This window comes from Mytilus trossulus, chromosome 7, assembly GCF_036588685.1.
Source record: "Mytilus trossulus isolate FHL-02 chromosome 7, PNRI_Mtr1.1.1.hap1, whole genome shotgun sequence".
NCBI classification, from domain to species: domain Eukaryota; kingdom Metazoa; phylum Mollusca; class Bivalvia; order Mytilida; family Mytilidae; genus Mytilus; species Mytilus trossulus.
This window is the reverse complement of record NC_086379.1, coordinates 84889912-84911754: the sequence shown is the minus strand read 5'-3', so window position 1 is coordinate 84911754 and position 21843 is coordinate 84889912. Positions and strand designations below refer to the sequence as shown.

The 21843-nt window shown below is 31.6% G+C and overlaps 1 protein-coding gene across 3 annotated transcripts in view; it reads right to left on the bottom strand.

Moving 5' to 3' along the window:
• The window catches only part of LOC134726046 (lysosomal alpha-mannosidase-like), a 34078-nt gene that overhangs the window by 11029 nt on the left and 1206 nt on the right, over positions 1–21843 (bottom strand). Inside the window, exons 1-13 of one of the 3 annotated variants that reach the window (XM_063590431.1) lie at positions 21441–21563; positions 20090–20263; positions 19338–19531; positions 18858–18966; positions 18279–18376; positions 16175–16246; positions 10233–10349; positions 8161–8364; positions 7431–7503; positions 5823–5862; positions 4647–4716; positions 570–689; positions 167–283 (exon numbers count right to left, since the gene is read on the bottom strand). In XM_063590431.1, the coding sequence (XP_063446501.1) occupies positions 167–283; positions 570–689; positions 4647–4716; positions 5823–5862; positions 7431–7503; positions 8161–8364; positions 10233–10349; positions 16175–16246; positions 18279–18376; positions 18858–18966; positions 19338–19531; positions 20090–20123 (1248 nt within the window). In that variant the 5' untranslated portion in view covers positions 20124–20263; positions 21441–21563. Of the gene's footprint in view, positions 1–166; positions 284–569; positions 690–4646; positions 4717–5822; positions 5863–7430; positions 7504–8160; positions 8365–10232; positions 10350–16174; positions 16247–16858; positions 16957–18278; positions 18377–18857; positions 18967–19337; positions 19532–20089; positions 20264–21440; positions 21564–21843 lie in introns of those variants that run through there. The other 2 variants (XM_063590429.1, XM_063590430.1) reach the window with 2 other exon arrangements.

Sequence of the window (21843 nt, the reverse complement as noted above, 5' to 3'; positions counted from 1 at the left end):
TGTTTCAGTCAAATTGAAGTTAGTTGGAGTTATTTCCCCTTGACAAACCTATATAACAATGTTGGTTTATACCCTCAGAAAACTGAAGAGATACGTCTGCTAACAAACTTAATTGCTATTGATACTAAATAACATATTCTGACATATAAGACATATAATATTTTACCTGGTAAGGTATGGCATCACCTGTGAAACTAAATACATCAAAGACTGTTCCATTAACAGGTAATCTAACCCAGGTATCTGAATCTACACCTAATGGGTTGTACACTTCTAATACAACCTGTAATGAAAGATGATTTCTAAGTCAAGCTCTCAATGTCTTTTGTGTATTAGTAAATAGCTTGTATCAAGAAACTGAAATTAAAAAAAAAATAGTTCAGTATGCAATTATTCTCTTGAAAATTTCTAATTAACAGGTTAAAAGTTTCAGCTGAACACTAATTATCAGACCAATTCTTACTTACCCTAAATGTTGACATATGCAGCAAGATAAAACTTACACATTAAACTCACTTTGTCATATATGGTAAATCATAAATCTTAAGTAAAATTAATAGAAAACTGACCTTGTCATAATTTTCTGTTATTTCACATTTACTTATATTAGTCAGGGTACAAAACTGAAGATTTGGAGGCTCCTGCTGAAATCGTGGTAACAATCTCTTAAGGGCCATATTTGTCACATTCTGAAATTAAAAGAAATGTATATACATGTATTAAGATGATGGTATTCCTTTATTCTTGTCCATCAATTTTGCGAAACTTCAAACAACCATTAATTTTATTTCCCTATTCCCTCTGTAAAAATCCCTCAGCAAATCTTCCAGCATTACATTGCCTTTGCTTTTATCCCCTTGCTGCCCCTACCTAATAACTAATCTACTGAAAATAATGTGCTGCTTGTTTTATTACATTTATCTTGCTGCCCCTACTACTGAAAATAATGTGCTGCTTGTTTTATTACATTTATCTTGCTGCCCTACCTAACAACTAATCTACTGAAAATAATGTGCTGCTTGTTTTATTACATTTATCTTGCTGCCCTACCTAACAACTAATCTACTGAAAATAATGTGCTGCTTGTTTTATTACATTTATCTTGCTGCCCTACCTAACAACTAATCTACTGAAAATAATGTGCTGCTTGTTTTATTACATTTATCTTGCTGCCCCTACCTAACAACTAATCTACTGAAAATAATGTGCTGCTTGTTTTATTACATTTATCTTGCTGCCCTACCTAACAACTAATCTACTGAAAATAATGTGCTGCTTGTTTTATTACATTTATCTTGCTGCCCTACCTAACAACTAATCTACTGAAAATAATGTGCTGCTTGTTTTATTACATTTATCTTGCTGCCCTACCTAACAACTAATCTACTGAAAATAATGTGCTGCTTGTTTTATTACATTTATCTTGCTGCCCTACCTAACAACTAATCTACTGAAAATAATGTGCTGCTTGTTTTATTACATTTATCTTGCTGCCCCTACCTAACAACTAATCTACTGAAAATAATGTGCTGCTTGTTTTATTACATTTATCTTGCTGCCCTACCTAACAACTAATCTACTGAAAATAATGTGCTGCTTGTTTTATTACATTTATCTTGCTGCCCTACCTAACAACTAATCTACTGAAAATAATGTGCTGCTTGTTTTATTACATTTATCTTGCTGCCCTACCTAATAACTAATCTACTGATAATAATGTGCTGCTTGTTTTATTACATTTATCTTGCTGCCCTACCTAACAACTAATCTACTGAAAATAATGTGCTGCTTGTTTTATTACATTTATCTTGCTGCCCTACCTAACAACTAATCTACTGAAAATAATGTGCTGCTTGTTTTATTACATTTATGACCTCTATGGGAAGCTTTGGTGTCCTTGAATAAAGTTTCCACTTGATATTTGACCTAGTTACCCTTACCTCACAACTTTTGGTGTCCTTGAATAAAGTTTAAATATTGCACTTGATATTTGACCTAGTTACCCTTACCTCACAACTTTTGGTGTCCTTGAATAAAGTTTAAATATTGCACTTGATATTTGACCTAGTTACCCTTACATCACAACTTTTGTATCTATTCCACTTGATATTTGACCTAGTTACCCTTACCTGACAACTTTTGTATCTATTCCACTTGATATTATACCTAGTTACCCTTACCTCACAACTTTTGTATCTATTCCACTTGATATTATACCTAGTTACCCTTACCTGACAACTTTTGTATCTATTCCACTTGATATTTGACCTAGTTACCCTTACCTGACAACTTTTGTATCTATTCCACTTGATATTTGACCTAGTTACCCTTACCTGACAACTTTTGTATCTATTCCACTTGATATTTGACCTAGTTACCCTTACCTGACAACTTTTGTATCTATTCCACTTGATATTTGACCTAGTTACCCTTACCTGACAACTTTTGTATCTATTCCACTTGATATTTGACCTAGTTACCCTTACCTGACAACTTTTGTATCTATTCCACATGATATTTGACCTAGTTACCCTTACCTGACAACTTTTGTATCTATTCCACTTGATACTTGACCTAGTTACCCTTACCTGACAACTTTTGTATCTATTCCACTTGATATTTTACCTGTTTACCCTTACCTGACAACTTTTGTATCTATTCCACTTGATATTTGACCTAGTTACCCTTACCTCACAACTTTTGTATCTATTCCACTTGATATTTGACCTAGTTACCCTTACCTGACAACTTTTGTATCTATTCCACTTGATATTTGACCTAGTTACCCTTACCTGACAACTTTTGTATCTATTCCACTTGATATTTTACCTGTTTACCCTTACCTGACAACTTTTGTATCTATTCCACATGATATTTGACCTAGTTACCCTTACCTGACAACTTTTGTATCTATTCCACTTGATATTTTACCTGTTTACCCTTACCTGACAACTTTTGTATCTATTCCACCACTTGATATTTGACCTAGTTACCCTTACCTGACAACTTTTGTATCTATTCCACATGATATTTGACCTAGTTACCCTTACCTCACAACTTTTGTATCTATTCCACTTGATATTTGACCTAGTTACCCTTACCTGACAACTTTTGTATCTATTCCACATGATATTTGACCTAGTTACCCTTACCTGACAACTTTTGTATCTATTCCACTTGATATTTTACCTGTTTACCCTTACCTGACAACTTTTGTATCTATTCCACCACTTGATATTTGACCTAGTTACCCTTACCTGACAACTTTTGTATCTATTCCACATGATATTTGACCTAGTTACCCTTACCTCACAACTTTTGTATCTATTCCACTTGATATTTGACCTAGTTACCCTTACCTGACAACTTTTGTATCTATTCCACCACTTGATATTTTACCTAGTTACCCTTACCTGACAACTTTTGTATCTATTCCACTTGATATTTGACCTAGTTACCCTTACCTCACAACTTTTGTATCTATTCCACTTGATATTTGACCTAGTTACCCTTACCTGACAACTTTTGTATCTATTCCACTTGATATTTGACCTAGTTACCCTTACCTCACAACTTTTGTATCTATTCCACTTGATATTTGACCTAGTTACCCTTACCTGACAACTTTTGTATCTATTCCACATGATATTTGACCTAGTTACCCTTACCTGACAACTTTTGTATCTATTCCACTTGATATTTTACCTGTTTACCCTTACCTGACAACTTTTGTATCTATTCCACCACTTGATATTTGACCTAGTTACCCTTACCTGACAACTTTTGTATCTATTCCACATGATATTTGACCTAGTTACCCTTACCTCACAACTTTTGTATCTATTCCACTTGATATTTGACCTAGTTACCCTTACCTGACAACTTTTGTATCTATTCCACTTGATATTTGACCTAGTTACCCTTACCTCACAACTTTTGTATCTATTCCACTTGATATTTGACCTAGTTACCCTTACCTGACAACTTTTGTATCTATTCACATGATATTTGACCTAGTTACCCTTACCTGACAACTTTTGTATCTATTCCACTTGATATTTGACCTAGTTACCCTTACCTGACAACTTTTGTATCTATTCCACTTTATATTTGACCTAGTTACCCTTACCTGACAACTTTTGTATCTATTCCACTTGATATTTGACCTAGTTACCCTTACCTGACAACTTTTGTATCTATTCCACTTGATATTTTACCTAGTTACCCTTACCTGACAACTTTTGTATCTATTCCACCACTTGATATTTTACCTAGTTACCCTTACCTGACAACTTTTGTATCTATTCCACTTGATATTTGACCTAGTTACCCTTACCTGACAACTTTTGTATCTATTCCACTTGATATTTGACCTAGTTACCCTTACCTGACAACTTTTGTATCTATTCCACTTGATATTTTACCTAGTTACCCTTACCTGACAACTTTTGTATCTATTCCACCACTTGATATTTTACCTAGTTACCCTTACCTGACAACTTTTGTATCTATTCCACTTGATATTTGACCTAGTTACCCTTACCTCACAACTTTTGTATCTATTCCACTTGATATTTGACCTAGTTACCCTTACCTGATATTTGACCTAGTTACCCTTACCTGATATTTGACCTAGTTACCCTTACCTCACAACTTTTGTATCCATTAGACAATCGTTCTGCATAATCATTAGCTACATGCTGTTTTTCTGTCCCTCTAAAAATAAATTATAAATTAATACAATTTTTCAGTTTGAAATTAAACTCAAGTTTATTTCTGGTACTTTAGGAATCTGAAATTTTATTTCTTCTAAACAAATTTCAATGAAAAAGCATCATACTCGAATGCAAATATAAATCACAGTTTGCACGAATCAGACCTTAATAAAAACAATGTAAGCTATTATATAAATAAAATAAGTTAAAGTGACTGTACAAAAGTACTTTAAATTCTTATCTAACGTTAGCTTGAAATTCATTTTTCTAGAACAGAATCAACCAATCACAATCAGTGAACTTAAAGGGGCACTAGCTGTCAAATTCATGGTCACCGATTTGCCTCAAATTCTCATATTTGATTTATAACAATGTAAAACATTTATCCTAACTACCAAAAGTCTAAAATAAACAGTATACAGAGCATGGTATAGATAATATGTATGTTAGTTTCGTGTGAATGTTAGCACCAACGCCATCTAATTAACTATCGATTTGACCTTAGATGACCATACAAGCAATGTAAACATAAATAACGATATGAATAGATTAAACAAACACGTGCAATTGGATTTTTATAGGTCTGTTTGATTTTATCTTATAGATTAAAAATGAATGTTTATCATATTGTTTTTAACCGTATAAGAATGTTTTTATAAAGATCGAATCAGTAATCAAATGATTTACCGTAGTTTCACTTTCATTGTTGACATTCTTTTTCTTTAAATAACCTGTACACGTATAATACATGCATTGTCAGTCTCTAGCTAGGGGTTAAATTGAAGTTCACATTAATACAAATTTAATGAGGTCGGCTAATTCACTTGCAAGTGAATGAGTAATTATCAATGATTCTTCGCTTAATTTGACAAAATTGAACCATTTTAGCTGCTAAAAGCGAATTATTATTTCACTTTCATTATTGATTGAACAAAAAAAATCTTATTTAAGATTTTTCATAGGTCTTACTTAAGATTTTTTATAGGTCTTACTTAAGATTTTTTATAGGTCTTACTTAAGATTTTTTATAGGTCTCATAGCTAGTGCCCCTTTAAGAAATCATTTTTTAAAATAAGGTTCATTGAATTAATTGAAATAATAACTTACGAGACTGCATCATGGTGCTGTGCTACACCCATAGCTTCCTCTGAAATGTAAATATATTATCATGGTGCTGTGCTACACCCATAGCTTCCTCTGAAATGTAAATATATTATCATGGTGCTGTGCTACACCCATAGCTTCCTCTAAAATGTAAATATATTATCATGGTGCTGTGCTACACCCATAGCTTCCTCTGAAATGTAAATATATTATCATGGTGCTGTGCTACACCCATAGCTTCCTCTGAAATGTAAATATATTATCATGGTGCTGTGCTACGCCCATAGCTTCCTCTGAAATGTAAATATATTATCATGGTGCTGTGCTACACCCATAGCTTCCTCTAAAATGTAAATATATTATCATGGTGCTGTGCTACACCCATAGCTTCCTCTGAAATGTAAATATATTATCATGGTGCTGTGCTACACCCATAGCTTCCTCTGAAATGTAAATATATTATCATGGTGCTGTGTTACGCCCATAGCTTCCTCTGAAATGTAAATATATTATCATGGTGCTGTGCTACACCCATAGCTTCCTCTGAAATGTAAATATATTATCATGGTGCTGTGCTACACCCATAGCTTCCTCTGAAATGTAAATATATTATCATGGTGCTGTGCTACGCCCATAGCTTCCTCTGAAATGTAAATATATTATCATGGTGCTGTGCTACGCCCATAGCTTCCTCTGAAATGTAAATATATTATCATGGTGCTGTGCTACGCTCATAGCTTCCTCTGAAATGTAAATATATTATCATGGTGCTGTGCTACACCCATAGCTTCCTCTAAAATGTAAATATATTCTGATTGTCACACATATTTATTCCATTGATAAGAAAAACTATGAAATGAAACCAACTGCCTCTCAAACTATGATTTTTAGGGTCACAACCAATGAGAATGAGACAATTAAGAAACTGTGCTGTATTCATACTTTAAAGTACAAAATGGGAGATAACCTCAATATATTTTCTGTTGGAAAAAAGGGAAATGTTTTAAATGGAACAACTTCCTTTGTACTATAGTATCTACCACATTGGAAAATATAACATCTTGTTTCATGAAACTCTTCTTTTCACATCAAATGAAAAGTTTTTATGCTAAATTTGGCAATTTGTATGAACCAAAATCCAGGAAAGATTAGGGTATAAATAAGAGAAAGTGTTTTAAACAAGAATGTGTCCAAAGTACACAGATGCCCCACTCGCACTATCATTTTGCATGTTCAATGGACTGTGAAATTTGGTAAAAAATCTAATTTGGCATTAAAATTAAAAAGATCATGCCATAGGGGACATTTGTTCTAAGTTTAAAATTGATTTGGCTTCAGCTTCATCAAAACCTACCTTGACAATAAAACTTTAACCTGAAGTGGGACAAACGGACGGACGTATGAACGGACGGACGAAGGAACGAACGGACCCACAGACCAGAAAACATAGTGCCCCTCTTCTATCTTAGGTGGGGCATAAAAACATTGCTGATTAAAAAAACATACTTTACATCATGTGACATTAAGAAAGTTGAAGCTACTGAGAAAGAAACTTCATCAATACATTATAATATATAACATGATTTTATAACAGTTTCTATGTGTACTTACTTAGCACTTCTACTCCACTAGATGTCATCCATCCTGTTCTATAATTACCAATGGTATCTAACTGTTTACAAACCTGTACAAAATACAATATTCAACATCTGAAGGCATGAAAATAACAGGTCAGGTATCACTGTACAAAATACAATATTCAAAATCTGAAGGCATGAAAATAGCAGGTCAGCTATCACTGTACAAAATACAATATTCAACATCAATGTCAGCTATCACTTTCATGCAAGTTAAACACACAATACAGTTGATTGATTGTTGGTTGCTTAACGTCCAGTGGCAAATATTACAAGCATATTCAGGACGACACACAATACAGTATTTGACATCTAGGCATGAAAAATAGCAGGTCAGCTATCACTTTCACTGTAAGTTAACTTTCACAAGACAAAAGGGAAAAAAACAATTGTACCAATCAGCATCAAAGGGCAGTAAATCTATTAAGGAGTCAACTGGCTATTTCAGGCATAAAATTAATTGTAACTTGTCTGATCATTTTTGCTATATTAAGTTTCTCGCTATCTACTATACTTTTTAAGATAATAAGCAAAAATTTGAAAAAGTAGTATAATTTGTCATTTTTCACATTTTCCCAAATTTTGCATGGGCTTTGTAGAGATAGGCAAAACGACAAAATCAAATATCCATAAAAATACAAGTTTTCCTCAACCTATGACAATAAATGAATCCACAATTGAGGATGAAGTCACTTTTTAGTTACCTGTAAATAGTTGTTGGACTGTCGTACATATCCCTTCAGAGCTGGTCGGCTTGTGAAGTAACCAGTCCAGAAAGTGTGAGCACTGCTAGCATAGGGAAAGAAATCATCATCTTTACCATTCCAGATTTGGTTCAAATGATTTTGTTGGAATGTATAACAGGATGGAGTAGAATACAACAGATTTACTCCACTACCATTTTGTTGCTGCAGAAATAACATTAGATTTGCAAGTTTCTCAATTCTCATTTGAACTGTTTGTTGTTATATAACCAGAAAAAATGAAGATAATAAAATAAATTTCAGATTATGCAATTTATATACTGTAGATTCATTAATATAGTTACGTTGTATACCAATTTATATACTGTGGATTCATTAATATATGGTGTATACCAATTTATATACTGTGGATTCATTAATATAGTTAAGTTGTATTATGACCAATTTATATACTGTGGATTCATTAATATAGTTACGTTGTATACCAAATTATATACTGTGGATTCATTAATATATGATGTATACCAATTTATAAACTGTGGATTCATTAATATATGTTGTATACCAATTTATATACTGTGGATTCATTAATATATGTTGTATACCAATTTATATACTGTGGATTCATTAATATATGATGTATACCAATTTATAAACTGTGGATTCATTAATATATGTTGTATACCAATTTATATACTGTGGATTCATTAATATAGTTACGTTGTATACCAAATTATATACTGTGGATTCATTAATATATGTTGTATACCAATTTATATACTGTGGATTCATTAATATATGGTGTATACCAATTTATATACTGTGGATTCATTAATATATGGTGTATACCAATTTATTTACTGTGGATTCATTAATATATGGTGTATACCAATTTATATACTGTGGATTCATTAATATATGATGTATACCAATTTATAAACTGTGGATTCATTAATATATGTTGTATACCAATTTATATACTGTGGATTCATTAATATATGGTGTATACCAATTTATAAACTGTGGATTCATTAATATATGGTGTATACCAATTTATATACTGTGGATTCATTAATATATGTTGTATACCAATTTATATACTGTGGATTCATTAATATATGTTGTATACCAATTTATATACTGTGGATTCATTAATATATGGTGATATCAATTTATATACTGTGGATTCATTAATATATGTTGTATACCAATTTTTATTCTGTGGATTCATTAATATATGGTGTATACCAATTTATATACTGTGGATTAATTAATATATGGTGTATACCAATTTTCATGGATTTCATTGTTACAGTGGAACCATGAATTTAAATGCTCAACGTAATACAAATTTTCTGAAGAAATATAAGCAGACAAATTTAAATATCAACGAATATGCAAGATTTCCTCAATCAACTAAAACTTGATCCCACAAAAATAAATAAAACCACAGTATATAAAGATTATACTTTTTTGTGTGTCTTTTTACACTTTTAATGCTACTCTTATGATGACCTATATATATTTTTTTATCTTCATTTGATCATAAATAACTTGAACACAGGTTTTAAAGCACATTTCTTGAATGAAATAATGTGTTGTTTGTTTAGTTTTATGCATGTATTTCTCTGTGGTCTTTACTTCCACCTTATTCCCTGGGATTTCCCCTTTTAAACACAATCTCTACAACACTCCTAATCGTTAGTTTTAATCTGATGACATATAAGACTCATCTCTGTTTACACTACTTTGTGTTATCTGATTAAAGATCATATTACTTTTTATAGAACTTGTAAAGCTCATAAAAAATAACTAACTGCTAATTTGGTATGGAAGAAACATGTGTAACATTTAAAATAAAGAAATAATGTTACAATCTATTAAGAAGGTCTGAATATGGTACTGAAACACATTACCTATATTGAATATGGTACTTAAACAAATTATCTTTTTGTGATTATGACATTTATACAAAGTCAAAAAACTCAGTCCTGTTATGTTTTTTGTACTGACATTCACCACAGCTTTTTTATATGAATTTCTACAGGTTTGTAAAACATGATGAGACTCACCCTAGCATTGACATAATGTATCAATTTGTCCAGGTTTTTATACCAAGTATGAGCATTCTGATATTCAAAATCACTTCCCATAGTCATCATTATATCTCTTGATCTGTAATGCTTGGCCTGAAACAAAATTACCTGTAATGCTTAGCCTGAAATAACATTAATCTGTAATGCTTGGCTGAAACAAATCTTATCTGTAATGCTTGGCCTGAAACAAAATTAATCTGTAATGCTTAGCCTGAAACAAAATTAATCTGTAATGCTTGGCTGAAACAAAATTAATCTGTAATGCTTGGCTGAAACAAATTTAATCTGTAATGCTTGGCCTGAAACAAAATTAATCTTTTATGCTTAGCCTGAAACAAAATTAATATTTTATGCTTAGCCTGAAACAAAATTAATCTGTAATGCTTAGCCTGAAACAAAATTAATCTGTAATGCTTAGCCTGAAACAAAATTAATCTGTAATGCTTAGCCTGAAACAAAATTAATCTTTTATGCTTAGCCTGAAACAAAATTAATCTTTTATGCTTAGCCTGAAACAAAATTAATCTGTAATGCTTAGCCTGAAACAAAATTAATCTTTTATGCTTAGCCTGAAACAAAATTAATCTTTTATGCTTAGCCTGAAACAAAATTAATCTGTAATGCTTAGCCTGAAACAAAATTAATCTGTAATGCTTAGCCTGAAACAAAATTAATCTTTTATGCTTAGCCTGAAACAAAATTAATCTTTTATGCTTAGCCTGAAACAAAATTAATCTGTAATGCTTAGCCTAAAACAAAATTAATCTTTTATGCTTGGCCAGAAACAAAATTAATCTGTAATTCTTAGCCTAAAAACAAAATTAATCTGTAATGCTTAGCCTGAAATAACATTAATCTGTAATGTTCACTTTTCACATAAATTTCTGATGCTTATGATAATAGATCAAAATAAGGACTGACTGTTCAAGAAGTACTTTACAGCGATTGGCCAGAGAGGTCAATCAAGGTAGCTGGTTTATATAAAACAACTCAAGATTAGTCTTTAACTTATGGCAGCTTTAAATCAGTGAACTCAAGACAAACAAGAATGTGTCCGTAGTACAGATGCCCCATTAATTTTCTTGTTCAGTGGACAGTGAAATTAGGGTAAAAACTCTAATTTGGCATTAAAATTCAAAAGAACATATCATCATAGGGAACATGTGTAGAGTTTCAAGTTGTTTGGACTTCAACTTCATCAAAAACTACCTTGACCAAAAACTTTAACATGAACCTTGACAAAAGACTTTAACTTTAAAGGGAAATTCCGCGATTTTTTAATTATCATCTAATTATGTTCATCTCAACACAAAAAACACATTTGTAAAGTTTTAAATTTATATTCCTTCTAATAACGGAGAAAATCAAGTATCTGTAACTTTTTTGGTTGAATTGTCGAGTGGGTCGTGACGTATTAGCCCGATTTATTGAATTCTGGGAAAAAATAAAATCTGTTTAACTCTTAGAGCTTATCGACAATATACGTAATTAAAAGCGCACAGCTGACAAATGGTCGTAGTTATTAACCACAATATAATAATGAACGAAAATAAATATGCATATACCGTTTTGTATTGATTGAATTAAACTCCTATAAAATTATCTCTAGTAAATGTTTTTGAATAAATTTAATTAATTATTGTTGAGATTTTATTCATAAAATATTTATTGAACATTTTTACTGATATTGAACTGAAAATATTTCAGTTCTATTTACCGTTATTGTTTTGATAATCATTTCAATGCAACTAATGTGTGAGCAGAGTGTGTATATTATTTTGTAAAGGTCACTGTATATTTCTCGGCTTGAGGTCAATTCGTTTACCTTGTAGCTATTTAGCCGCAGGTGTGAGTTCAAGCATACACAGGTATAAATGTTGTTATTTGGAAAGGATAAACAGAAAAAATTAGAAAGAGTATGATGTCACGATGTTAATACACTAAGATTTAATACACGCTGAGAATAAAGATTCAATAATTAAATTGTGTAAATTAATTGAAAATCAAATTCAGATTCGTAAATCCGCAAATGTATAAAAATAAAAGGAAACAATTTTTGATTACTTTCTTAGCGGCAATTGGCGTAAAGATTCAAATATGAGGTAAAAAATAGTAGTTTTAATCTTTAATAAAAACTAAATGCAATATTACCCAATTTGATATACCATTGTACATCTGTTTGATATCATTGACTTTACCGGAATTTCTTAACTTGTATTCAAATCTGGCTGTGTTTAAATGCTATTATCACATATTTTGTACTGATATGTACCTTTTTGCATGGCCAATAATAGCCGGAAGTCAAGGTTGGTTATCAGCCCTCAGGGCCGATATCGATATCAGCCCTCGAAATCCATATCAAGCCCCCGAGTTTAACTTCCGGTAAACTGTCAATCAAAGACGATTTGTAAACAAGTTGAACACAATGAAAAGAAATTTAGAAAGTTACGAATTTGCTGTATCTGCTGTAGAGAAAAAAAGTAGAAATCAACAGTGAAAATCACAAAAGTTCCCGTAAAATTTTGACGTCATAAAGAATTTATAAAATATATGACGCCACACTGGAATGAGAAGCGATATAGGATTCTTCTTAAGCATTTTTTAATTTGTATGTAACATTTTAAAGTCGTTTAATATTTGCAATTCTTAGAATTAATATATTTATTGTTAATCATTTCTGAAACTTTTCACAAAACGTTGTTTACCTACTGTGATACAAACTTTTTTAAACTCACAGTGATACATTTTTTTTTTATTTTCGTTAAATATCTTTTTGATTTTGGATGAAATATCAAACATAATTTGGTGTAAGCTATTTGTTTTCTCTTGCTTAAAAATATGTGATAAATAGATTATTACATGTCATTTTTCATATGGTCCCTGGTATCAGCCCACGTCACCCATATCAAGCCCTCGGGCTAAAGCCCTCTGGCTTGATATGGGAGTCTAGGGCTGATACCAGGGCAATATGAAAAATGCCATGTAATAATCTATAAATAAAACTATTGCAATTTTAAAGTTTTAATTGATAAAAAAATACAACATACATGATTTTTTTTTTAGTTTCTTTTTAACATTTTATTCTTACAAGTTACATAATTCAATTCATTTGACAATCATTTACACGAACTTTTTGTGAAAAAATACCAATTATCTAAGCTAAGGCATTATTTTTTTAAAGGATTTTTGAGGATTTTTTTTTTTATTCTATGATAATATTTGTGCAGTGTTGAACATGATAGCCGTCATTAATCCAAATAAGTCATATAGTAGTTGTAATAAAAGTTATATTTTATTCATGCATAACTGATATTGACGAATTTAGAATAGTTCGTCCATACATCGTTGTTCTTGAAACAATCATTATTAGTATACATGTAAGTTTCCTGACGTATACGAGCCATTGAGGATGAGCTCCAGAGAAAGCAGACTAGTAGCGTTTCGTTCGTTTGTTTGTTGGGAAAGGAGAGGAAATGCAACCGCTTGTACAGATAAACGACAGAATTACCATACAAGCATTTATAGTCAACACAATCAGAAACAGTTCCCATCGTTAGACGGGGAATATGAAGGCTTTCAAGAATGAACAAGTGACATGTCTAACTCGAACAGTTAGAAAACGCACTATCAACATCGACCGCTTGTTCTTGATATTTGAAATTGTATGCATATATATACGTATACGTTTATGATAGTGATGAGTGCTTGTGTCTGACAAAAACTAAATTCCTTCATGGTTATATCTTGCCATACGTTTATATTGGTTTGTAAGGTGATTACTCAAAATCGTTATTTGAAAATCCTGTTTGTGAGATGTATATTCATTTTAATACAGAAATTTCGTCTATATATTTCACAAGTGTATAACACGGAGAAGCTCTGAAGGTCCATTACTCCCATTTTGTTTGGGTGTGAACCATCGATGTTGACAGCAATATCAAAGAATGAGATGATGATGGTAGAAAGAACTATGGGCGTCATGTGGCAAATATTACATGCATATCAAACAATGAGTTGTCAATCTGTATGAAAAGATTTCCTGTACAACCATATTATTGAGAAGGAATGTTTACATGCTATACTCTCGTACTAGTATTACAGGGTTCTTGTGGCGTTCACCTTAGACACACATCTTTTTAACGATGTTTAAAAAAAAGACAGAACCAATTTAATGTCATATTTCCTTATTTTTTAAATATAACTAAAAGTCTTTCATCTGACAAGAATACCCCTATTTAGCGGACAAGTAATTTATTCTTTTTTTCTGTTATTGAATACCAAGAAAGAAAATTTGAAACTTTGATACTCAAAAGTTTCCCAGCAAAATATTCACATCCCTTCGGGATAATTAGCGTTCGTCCAGTGGCATATATAACAATTGTGATGACGAATTCCTTCCTTTGTTCGAGAACAATCTTATTGAAATATAAATCTGTGATTTTACTATGTCCACAACTTCAATGAACCAAAGCAAAAGTTATACATTGACCTGTATTTAAATCAAATTGGTTCTCTTCTTCTTCTGGTATACAATAGTCTATCGACTATTGATTAGTGCATACTGTTGGCATATGTGGACTAGTCTATTTACAACACTTTTACCCCTATTTATTCAGAATATATGTTTTTTTCTTATGTTCAATGTATACATGTATATATTTTAAATTGCGCTATAGTTCCGTAACTTTCTATCCAGTCGTATTAACGAATCGTCGGCAAGTGCGTACATTTTTTTAAATCAATATTTCTGGTATGTTCCAATCTGTCCTTCACTTTTGACTATCAGTATATATTACATTTTCCCAAATTCACCCTTGGAAAACATATTTAAATAGATTTTAATTTCATCAAATCTTATTTTTTGGGTATTATTTATATTTTTATGAACAATATTCTTTACACCAGAAATGTTATTTATAAACAAGCGTATGAGTTTGGTAATGACAAGTAAGACAGAGTTGTATATTATACATCTGATAGTTCAAAATGGAAAGTTAAATGTTATCAGCCGTGTACACTGATCAATTCCTGCAGAAGTGAAACGATGCGTGAACTTGCAAGCCCGACAGGAAATCGCTTAAATACCTGGACGTGTCACCTCACACCCCTCACAATACCTTAAAAAGTAATACCTTTAGCCATGCTGGTGATCAGAAGAGGGAAGATCAAAATTTATTTGAAAACAGTTTATTACTTTAAAGAATTATGAACAAATTAGATTTTCGAAAACAATTTTCATGGAACATGTATTTATGATTTCAACTTTGACTTTTCACCTAATTCCAATATCAAGTTTAAAAACAACAGACCATGGTAATTTAAAGAATATCTTCCGTATCAAGTTAGTTAGTCGGATAAAACAACCATACGATTGACAAGATATCGACACGCAATTACGACTACATCGGTTACTGTGGTTTTGTTACTTTGTGGTTTATAGACATATCTTTTTTTATTAATCGGGAAAGAAGACAAAATGGAGGAACCGTAGAATTGATACTCTAAATTTAAAATCGATGGTGGTCGCTTATCTAGCGGAATAAAACTTTAATATCTATGAATTTGAGCATTTTTATACAGAATGAACATAATATCAATTTTTGATTTTTTTGCGAAGTTTCCCTTTAAGTGGGAAGGATGAATTAATGGCCAAATGGACAGATGGAAAACAGACCCAAAGACCAAAAAACATAATGCCTTAAGGTAAGGTTTAAAAATATGATCATAACTAGAAAACAGCAAAAGTAATGTAAGAGTAATATTGTTTCTCAATATTCTGACAGCTAGTTTGAAAATTATGGCCAACATACATTGCATATTTTGAAACTGGGAACCAAGGGATAAATGTTTGTTGAATACAATATAACCCTTAAAAAGTAATGACATGACAGACAGAATTACTGATGTTGAAAATATACCTGATCTTGAACAGCTTTCAGAAACTCATCAACTCTCTTCTCAACATTGTAGTCATGTAATCTCTTGTCATCCTGAAAAATATATTTCAAAATATATATCACCTTACAGAAATCTGTGTTTTCTATTGTAACAAATGAACATGGAAAAAACAACACAAGATTTAACAACATAAGATTTAAGAACTATCAAAATCTTGCACCAGTTTACAGATTTGACCCCAATTTAACGGTTCTTTGAACACATAAATTTTAGTAAATTCTCAGGTTAAAGTTTGTTGTTAATTAAGTTATTTTACAATGAAGTTGTGATCAGCACAACTTCATACTAAGTACACATTTTCATTATGTGAAATTTTAAAATTATTTGCAAAATTATGGTTTTGTATTATGTTTATGGTTATTCGAACAAATGAATTTTATAGTTCTAGCATAGCATTCTTAGTTTCTCATACACCTTATTGCTATTTGTCAGCAATACTGGACATCACAAAGTTTCCTGTAAAATTTTAGTCATAATAGAAAATATCTGACTCTACAATGGAAAAGGGATTGTTGTTTGAGGTCAATAGTTCATGAGGTGAAAATTCTTGGGTCAAGTTGAGCATATTTCCAAATAGTGATTAGTTCTGTTATACCAAAATAAATTAAAATATTCATCAAGTGGTATAAGTAAAGGAAACACACCATCATGGGATCATCACCACTCCCCTGGTTCCAATTAAATCCTCCTGGAGGACCATAGCCATTAAACAGTACACCAGTAAACAGATTAGCTGTCTCACCTGTGTATTATAAAGTCTATCTGAGGAAAAATTTCCCAACCAATACTATCCAGTGAGCTCTATATCTTATCAATTATAATAATTATCACAATAAGAAAACTTGCAATATAAAGGTTAGGTGCACTGGATTCATGGTAAATATCAGATTGTGTAAAAATCATTATAAACTTACTTTAGAAATACAGGTTAATACAAGAGTTGGTGCTTAAACTGCATGGTGAAAGGTAAAATGTTCAGGGTGATCTGTGTTTCTGATATAACAACTATATTTCTGTCAAATTATTATCAACCAGAATTGAATTTTTAAAAATAAAGTTAAAAGTTTAAGTAATTTCATACAAAAAGTAATAGGGCTACTAATATTTATTTAGTCAAAAGGTTACATATTTCCTTGAAAACTTTTCTATTAAGAATAGAAATAAAACCAAAGTTTGAATTAAGAAGCAACAATGTGACATAATGTCAACTTCTCATAATTATACTTTTTTCTAAAAAGCTTATTTCCCTCACTTATAACCACCAATGAAACTAAAATCTAATTTTTAACTTTTTATATTATGTCTTTTTTTGACTACATACAAAAAAACCAAGAATGTGTCCTTAGTACACGGATGCCCAATCCGCACTATCATTTTCTATGTTCAGGGGACTGTGAAAATGGGGTAAAATCTCTAACTTGGCATTAAAATTAGAAAGATCATGTCATAGGGAACATATGTACTCAGTTTCAAGTTGATTGGACTTCAACTTCATCAAAAACTATCTCGACCACCAAAAACTTTACCCTGAAGGGGAACAAACAGACAGACGGACACACAGACCAGAAAACATAATGCCCTTGAATGTGGCATAAAAAAAAGAAGCAATTCAAGTCATTTATAAGCAAACAAATGTACTAAACTGCTAACTCTGATTTAGTTAAAACTTCATTAAAGAAAGGTAAAAATAATGCCCTTCTAACCTCCAAAATATTGTGCAAGGATTGCCTGTTAGAGAGTGTTACAAGCATGAGGAGATTCCATTAGGTGATGTATGCTGTGAGATAAGCAGTGGTAAAATATTTCATGTAGTATATATGACACTTAATGCACTTATTAGCCATAATATAAAAATGTTTTTCACGCTCAGCGGTTCATCCAAAAATTCAAAAAGAACATTTTTAGGATGGGCAAATTCTTTATACTTAACTGATTCATATTAGTACTGAACATTTTTTTCTTTTGAAATGACAAAACTGAGGTGGGTAATAAATGGAGGGAGAATTCAGGAATATTTTAGCTATGACCTTTAAAAGCTGACAAAACTACATCAAATTCACTGACCATAATAGGGTCATCACCACTTCCTATGTCCCAACTAAACCCAGGAGGGGGCTGATACAGATTATAATTAATACCAGTAAACAGGTTGGCAACTTCACCTGCAAAATACCAAAAGCTCTTTTAATTACTCTTGTCAAACAAATTGTCTTAAAGTTTGGAGAATTTAAGTTTGATGGTAATTGAATTAAAAGCCTGTATGAACTGTGATGTAGTTTTGTCAGATATATAATTCAGTATAGACTAGAGGTACTGTTGGCTGTAATTGTTTACACCTGTGACATTTAGTCTTGAGGGATAGTTTTCCATTGGCAATCTTACCACTTCTTATTCTTATAAACAGTAATACACAAATACAGGTATTAACAATAGACCAAAACATGATACACATGTATGTATATAAGCTTTTTGGCAACTATAACAAAGGTTTTTTACTTCATTTTCAAGACATTTTTTATCTATATTGATCTTCAGTCTTTTACTGAATGTTCTAATAATTACACATTCATCTTAATTTATTCTCAAATTCTATAATAAGATAAATATCAGATTACATTTGTAATTGTAGAGAAATATAAATACCTAAACTATTAGGGCTCCCCTTCCAAACAAATTCCATGTTCGATTCATTCAATCTTTTGTTTTTATCCTGGTAATCCAATCTTCCAAAAAATAGGGAATCATATCCTAGCTGAAAATTAAATAGAAAAAAAGATAAAAAAATCATGTCAAAATACAATGGAGCTAGTATCTATGTAACTGAGTGAAGTAATCATTTGTTCTCATACAGGTGCTGCATTATATATATACGCCACAGTTCTTTGATTTGTTATTGAAACAAGTTTTCTGATTTTTACAAAAAATAATAAGAAAAAAAAAATCATGGCTTTAACTGACCTTTCATTTTCAGAGGGGAAAAAATTTTGAGTGTTAATCCATAACAAGAGGCTTTTAAGAGAATGCATTACTGCACTGTCAAAAATATATCTCGCTATTCATATTGTATGTGTTTAAAAATATCTACCAACTTGAAATTGGGAATGGATAAAAATAAACTGTTACCTGTGCAAACAATGAGGCCTGTTCTCTGGAATGTCCAAATGGATCCACTTGCCATGCTGTACGTGGTCGTCCACATTCGGCAAAATTTTCTGACAAAAACCTCAATCCAAGAGTATGCTGGTCTATAATGGCATTGTAATGTGTTGATGCTTCATCGTTCATACACCAACCTCCCAGTATGAACTCCAGACGTCCTGTCAAATAGAAGACTTATATTATATCTTTAAAGATCAACATCCCAGTATAAACATACGGTTATCATGATATTTACCACATAATTAAATATGATGAAGATTTGTCAAAAGGTACCTCATTACAACCCCCACACAATCAGTACAGCATATAATCTTCACATTATAAATCCTAGCTTTAAAGACATTAACAGAAATCAACAAAATAAAACACTACAAATTTTTTATACTAAATGCCAGTGTCTCATTGATTTTCGCCCCAATAGAAAAATGGCCCTCCCCACATCACTACTATGTAACTTATAACTAGGTTGTTGTTTGTTTATGTGTTCCATATTTGTTTTTCGTTCATTTTTCAACATAAATAAGGTCGTTAGTTTTCTCGTTTGAATTGTTTTACATTGTCTTATCAGGGCCCTTTATAGCTGACTATATGCGGTATGGGCTTTGCATTGTTGAAGGCCTTACGGTGACCTATAATTGATAATGTTTGTGTCATTTTGGTCTTTTGTGGATAGTTGTCTCATTGGCAATCATACCACATCTTCTTTTTTATAATACCTTGATTGACAAGCATCCTAACTTGGTCTCGCATGGCTTCATCCTGTTCTCTCCACCATCGAGCAAAAAATGCAATCTCTACATAAATAAACCTCTTACTGGGATCCTTTAGTAATTCTTGTACAACAGAATCTATGATGTATTGTACACCAGCATTCTGTATATCATTGCGATCTGTAAAACAAATACCAGGACAAAATAAAGGATCCCTTAGTTACTAGGATTCTTTAGTAATTCTTGTACTATAGAATCTATTAATGAAATGGACATCAGCATTCTGTGTATAACAAGTGAAACTGCGAGCTACTGCTCACTGATGATACCCCCGCCGCAAGTGGATAATATTAATAGTGTAAAAATATGCAAGTGTTCGGTAAACTGGAAGTTGTCGAGTGATGAATCTGAAAACGCATCACATGGTATACCTGACTTATTTAAATACTGAAACCAAATTTCAGAAATCCTTGTATTGTAGTTCCTGAGAAAAATGTGACGAAAATTTTCAACTTGGCTATCATGTGTAAAATCATACAAGTGTTCGGTAAACAGGAAGTTGTCAAGTGATCAATATGAAAACGCATCACACGGTATAGCTGACTTATATAAATACTGAAACCAAATTTCAGAAATCCTTGTATTGTAGTTCCTTAGAAAAATGTGACGAAAATTTCATGGGAGGGACTGACTGACTGACGGACGGACAGACAGACAGAGGTAAAACAGTATACCCCCCCTTTTTAAAAGCTTTTTTTTTTTTTTAAAGCGGGGGTATAACTATATATATATATCATTATGAGCTATAGAACAAAATATAAGATTGGATCCCTAAGTTAATGGGTTTGAGGGTTTCTTTAGAAATCTTTGTTGAACAGAGGGCGTTCTGTTTATTATTATGATTTGTTAATAAAATACCAGTGAGAATGAAATAATTTATTATCCCTAAAATACCAAATTATTTTTTAAATGATTATCCCTGCATTGTAGAAAAGGAAAACAATAAAACATGATTGTGTCTGAGGGCATGAATGTCCCCATCGCTCAAGCCTGCTTATAATACAGAAAAATACTTTTCCCAATTCTATTTTTTTTTTGCACTACTACATGTTTTTTTTCAATGAACAATCTATAACCAAAACATGACATATAGGTAAGTATATTGTTATATGTTATGTCAGTAGAAATTCACCAACTCTTAATATTCTTTTACTGTGATATGATATCAATCTCATTAAAATCCGATGTTCTGATACGCTACTGGGAACATCGGATTTTAATGAGATTGATATGATATAAACATGGGTTTACGAAACGCTATTGATTTAGAAAAAAAAACTAATGCTTATATATATACTTCATATCTAAGCTGGTTCTCGGGTGACTACTTCATAGTTTGAGTGAACTTTAATGTCTTAGCGTTATACAAGCGGATCCCAGGCAGTTTACTTCATATCATCATGCATTGGCATATTTGGCTTGTTTCATATGAACCGGAAACTTCAAAACTAAGTAAGGAAATTGATGACGATACCATTCCTTTTTCCGAAACTGTTAGAGCACACTCGGATCGTAAATAAATGATCATAAATAAACATTGATAAATTATAAGGGTTTTTTTAGTCGGCAAGGTCACTCAGGGACTTTCTTTAGTAAAGAAAGTCCCTGACAGAAAAAGAAAGTCCCTGACAATGTTTGCAAAACAAAGACAAAACACTTAGTCTAGTGCCTTGTTTATCAAAATTATTACTAAATGATAA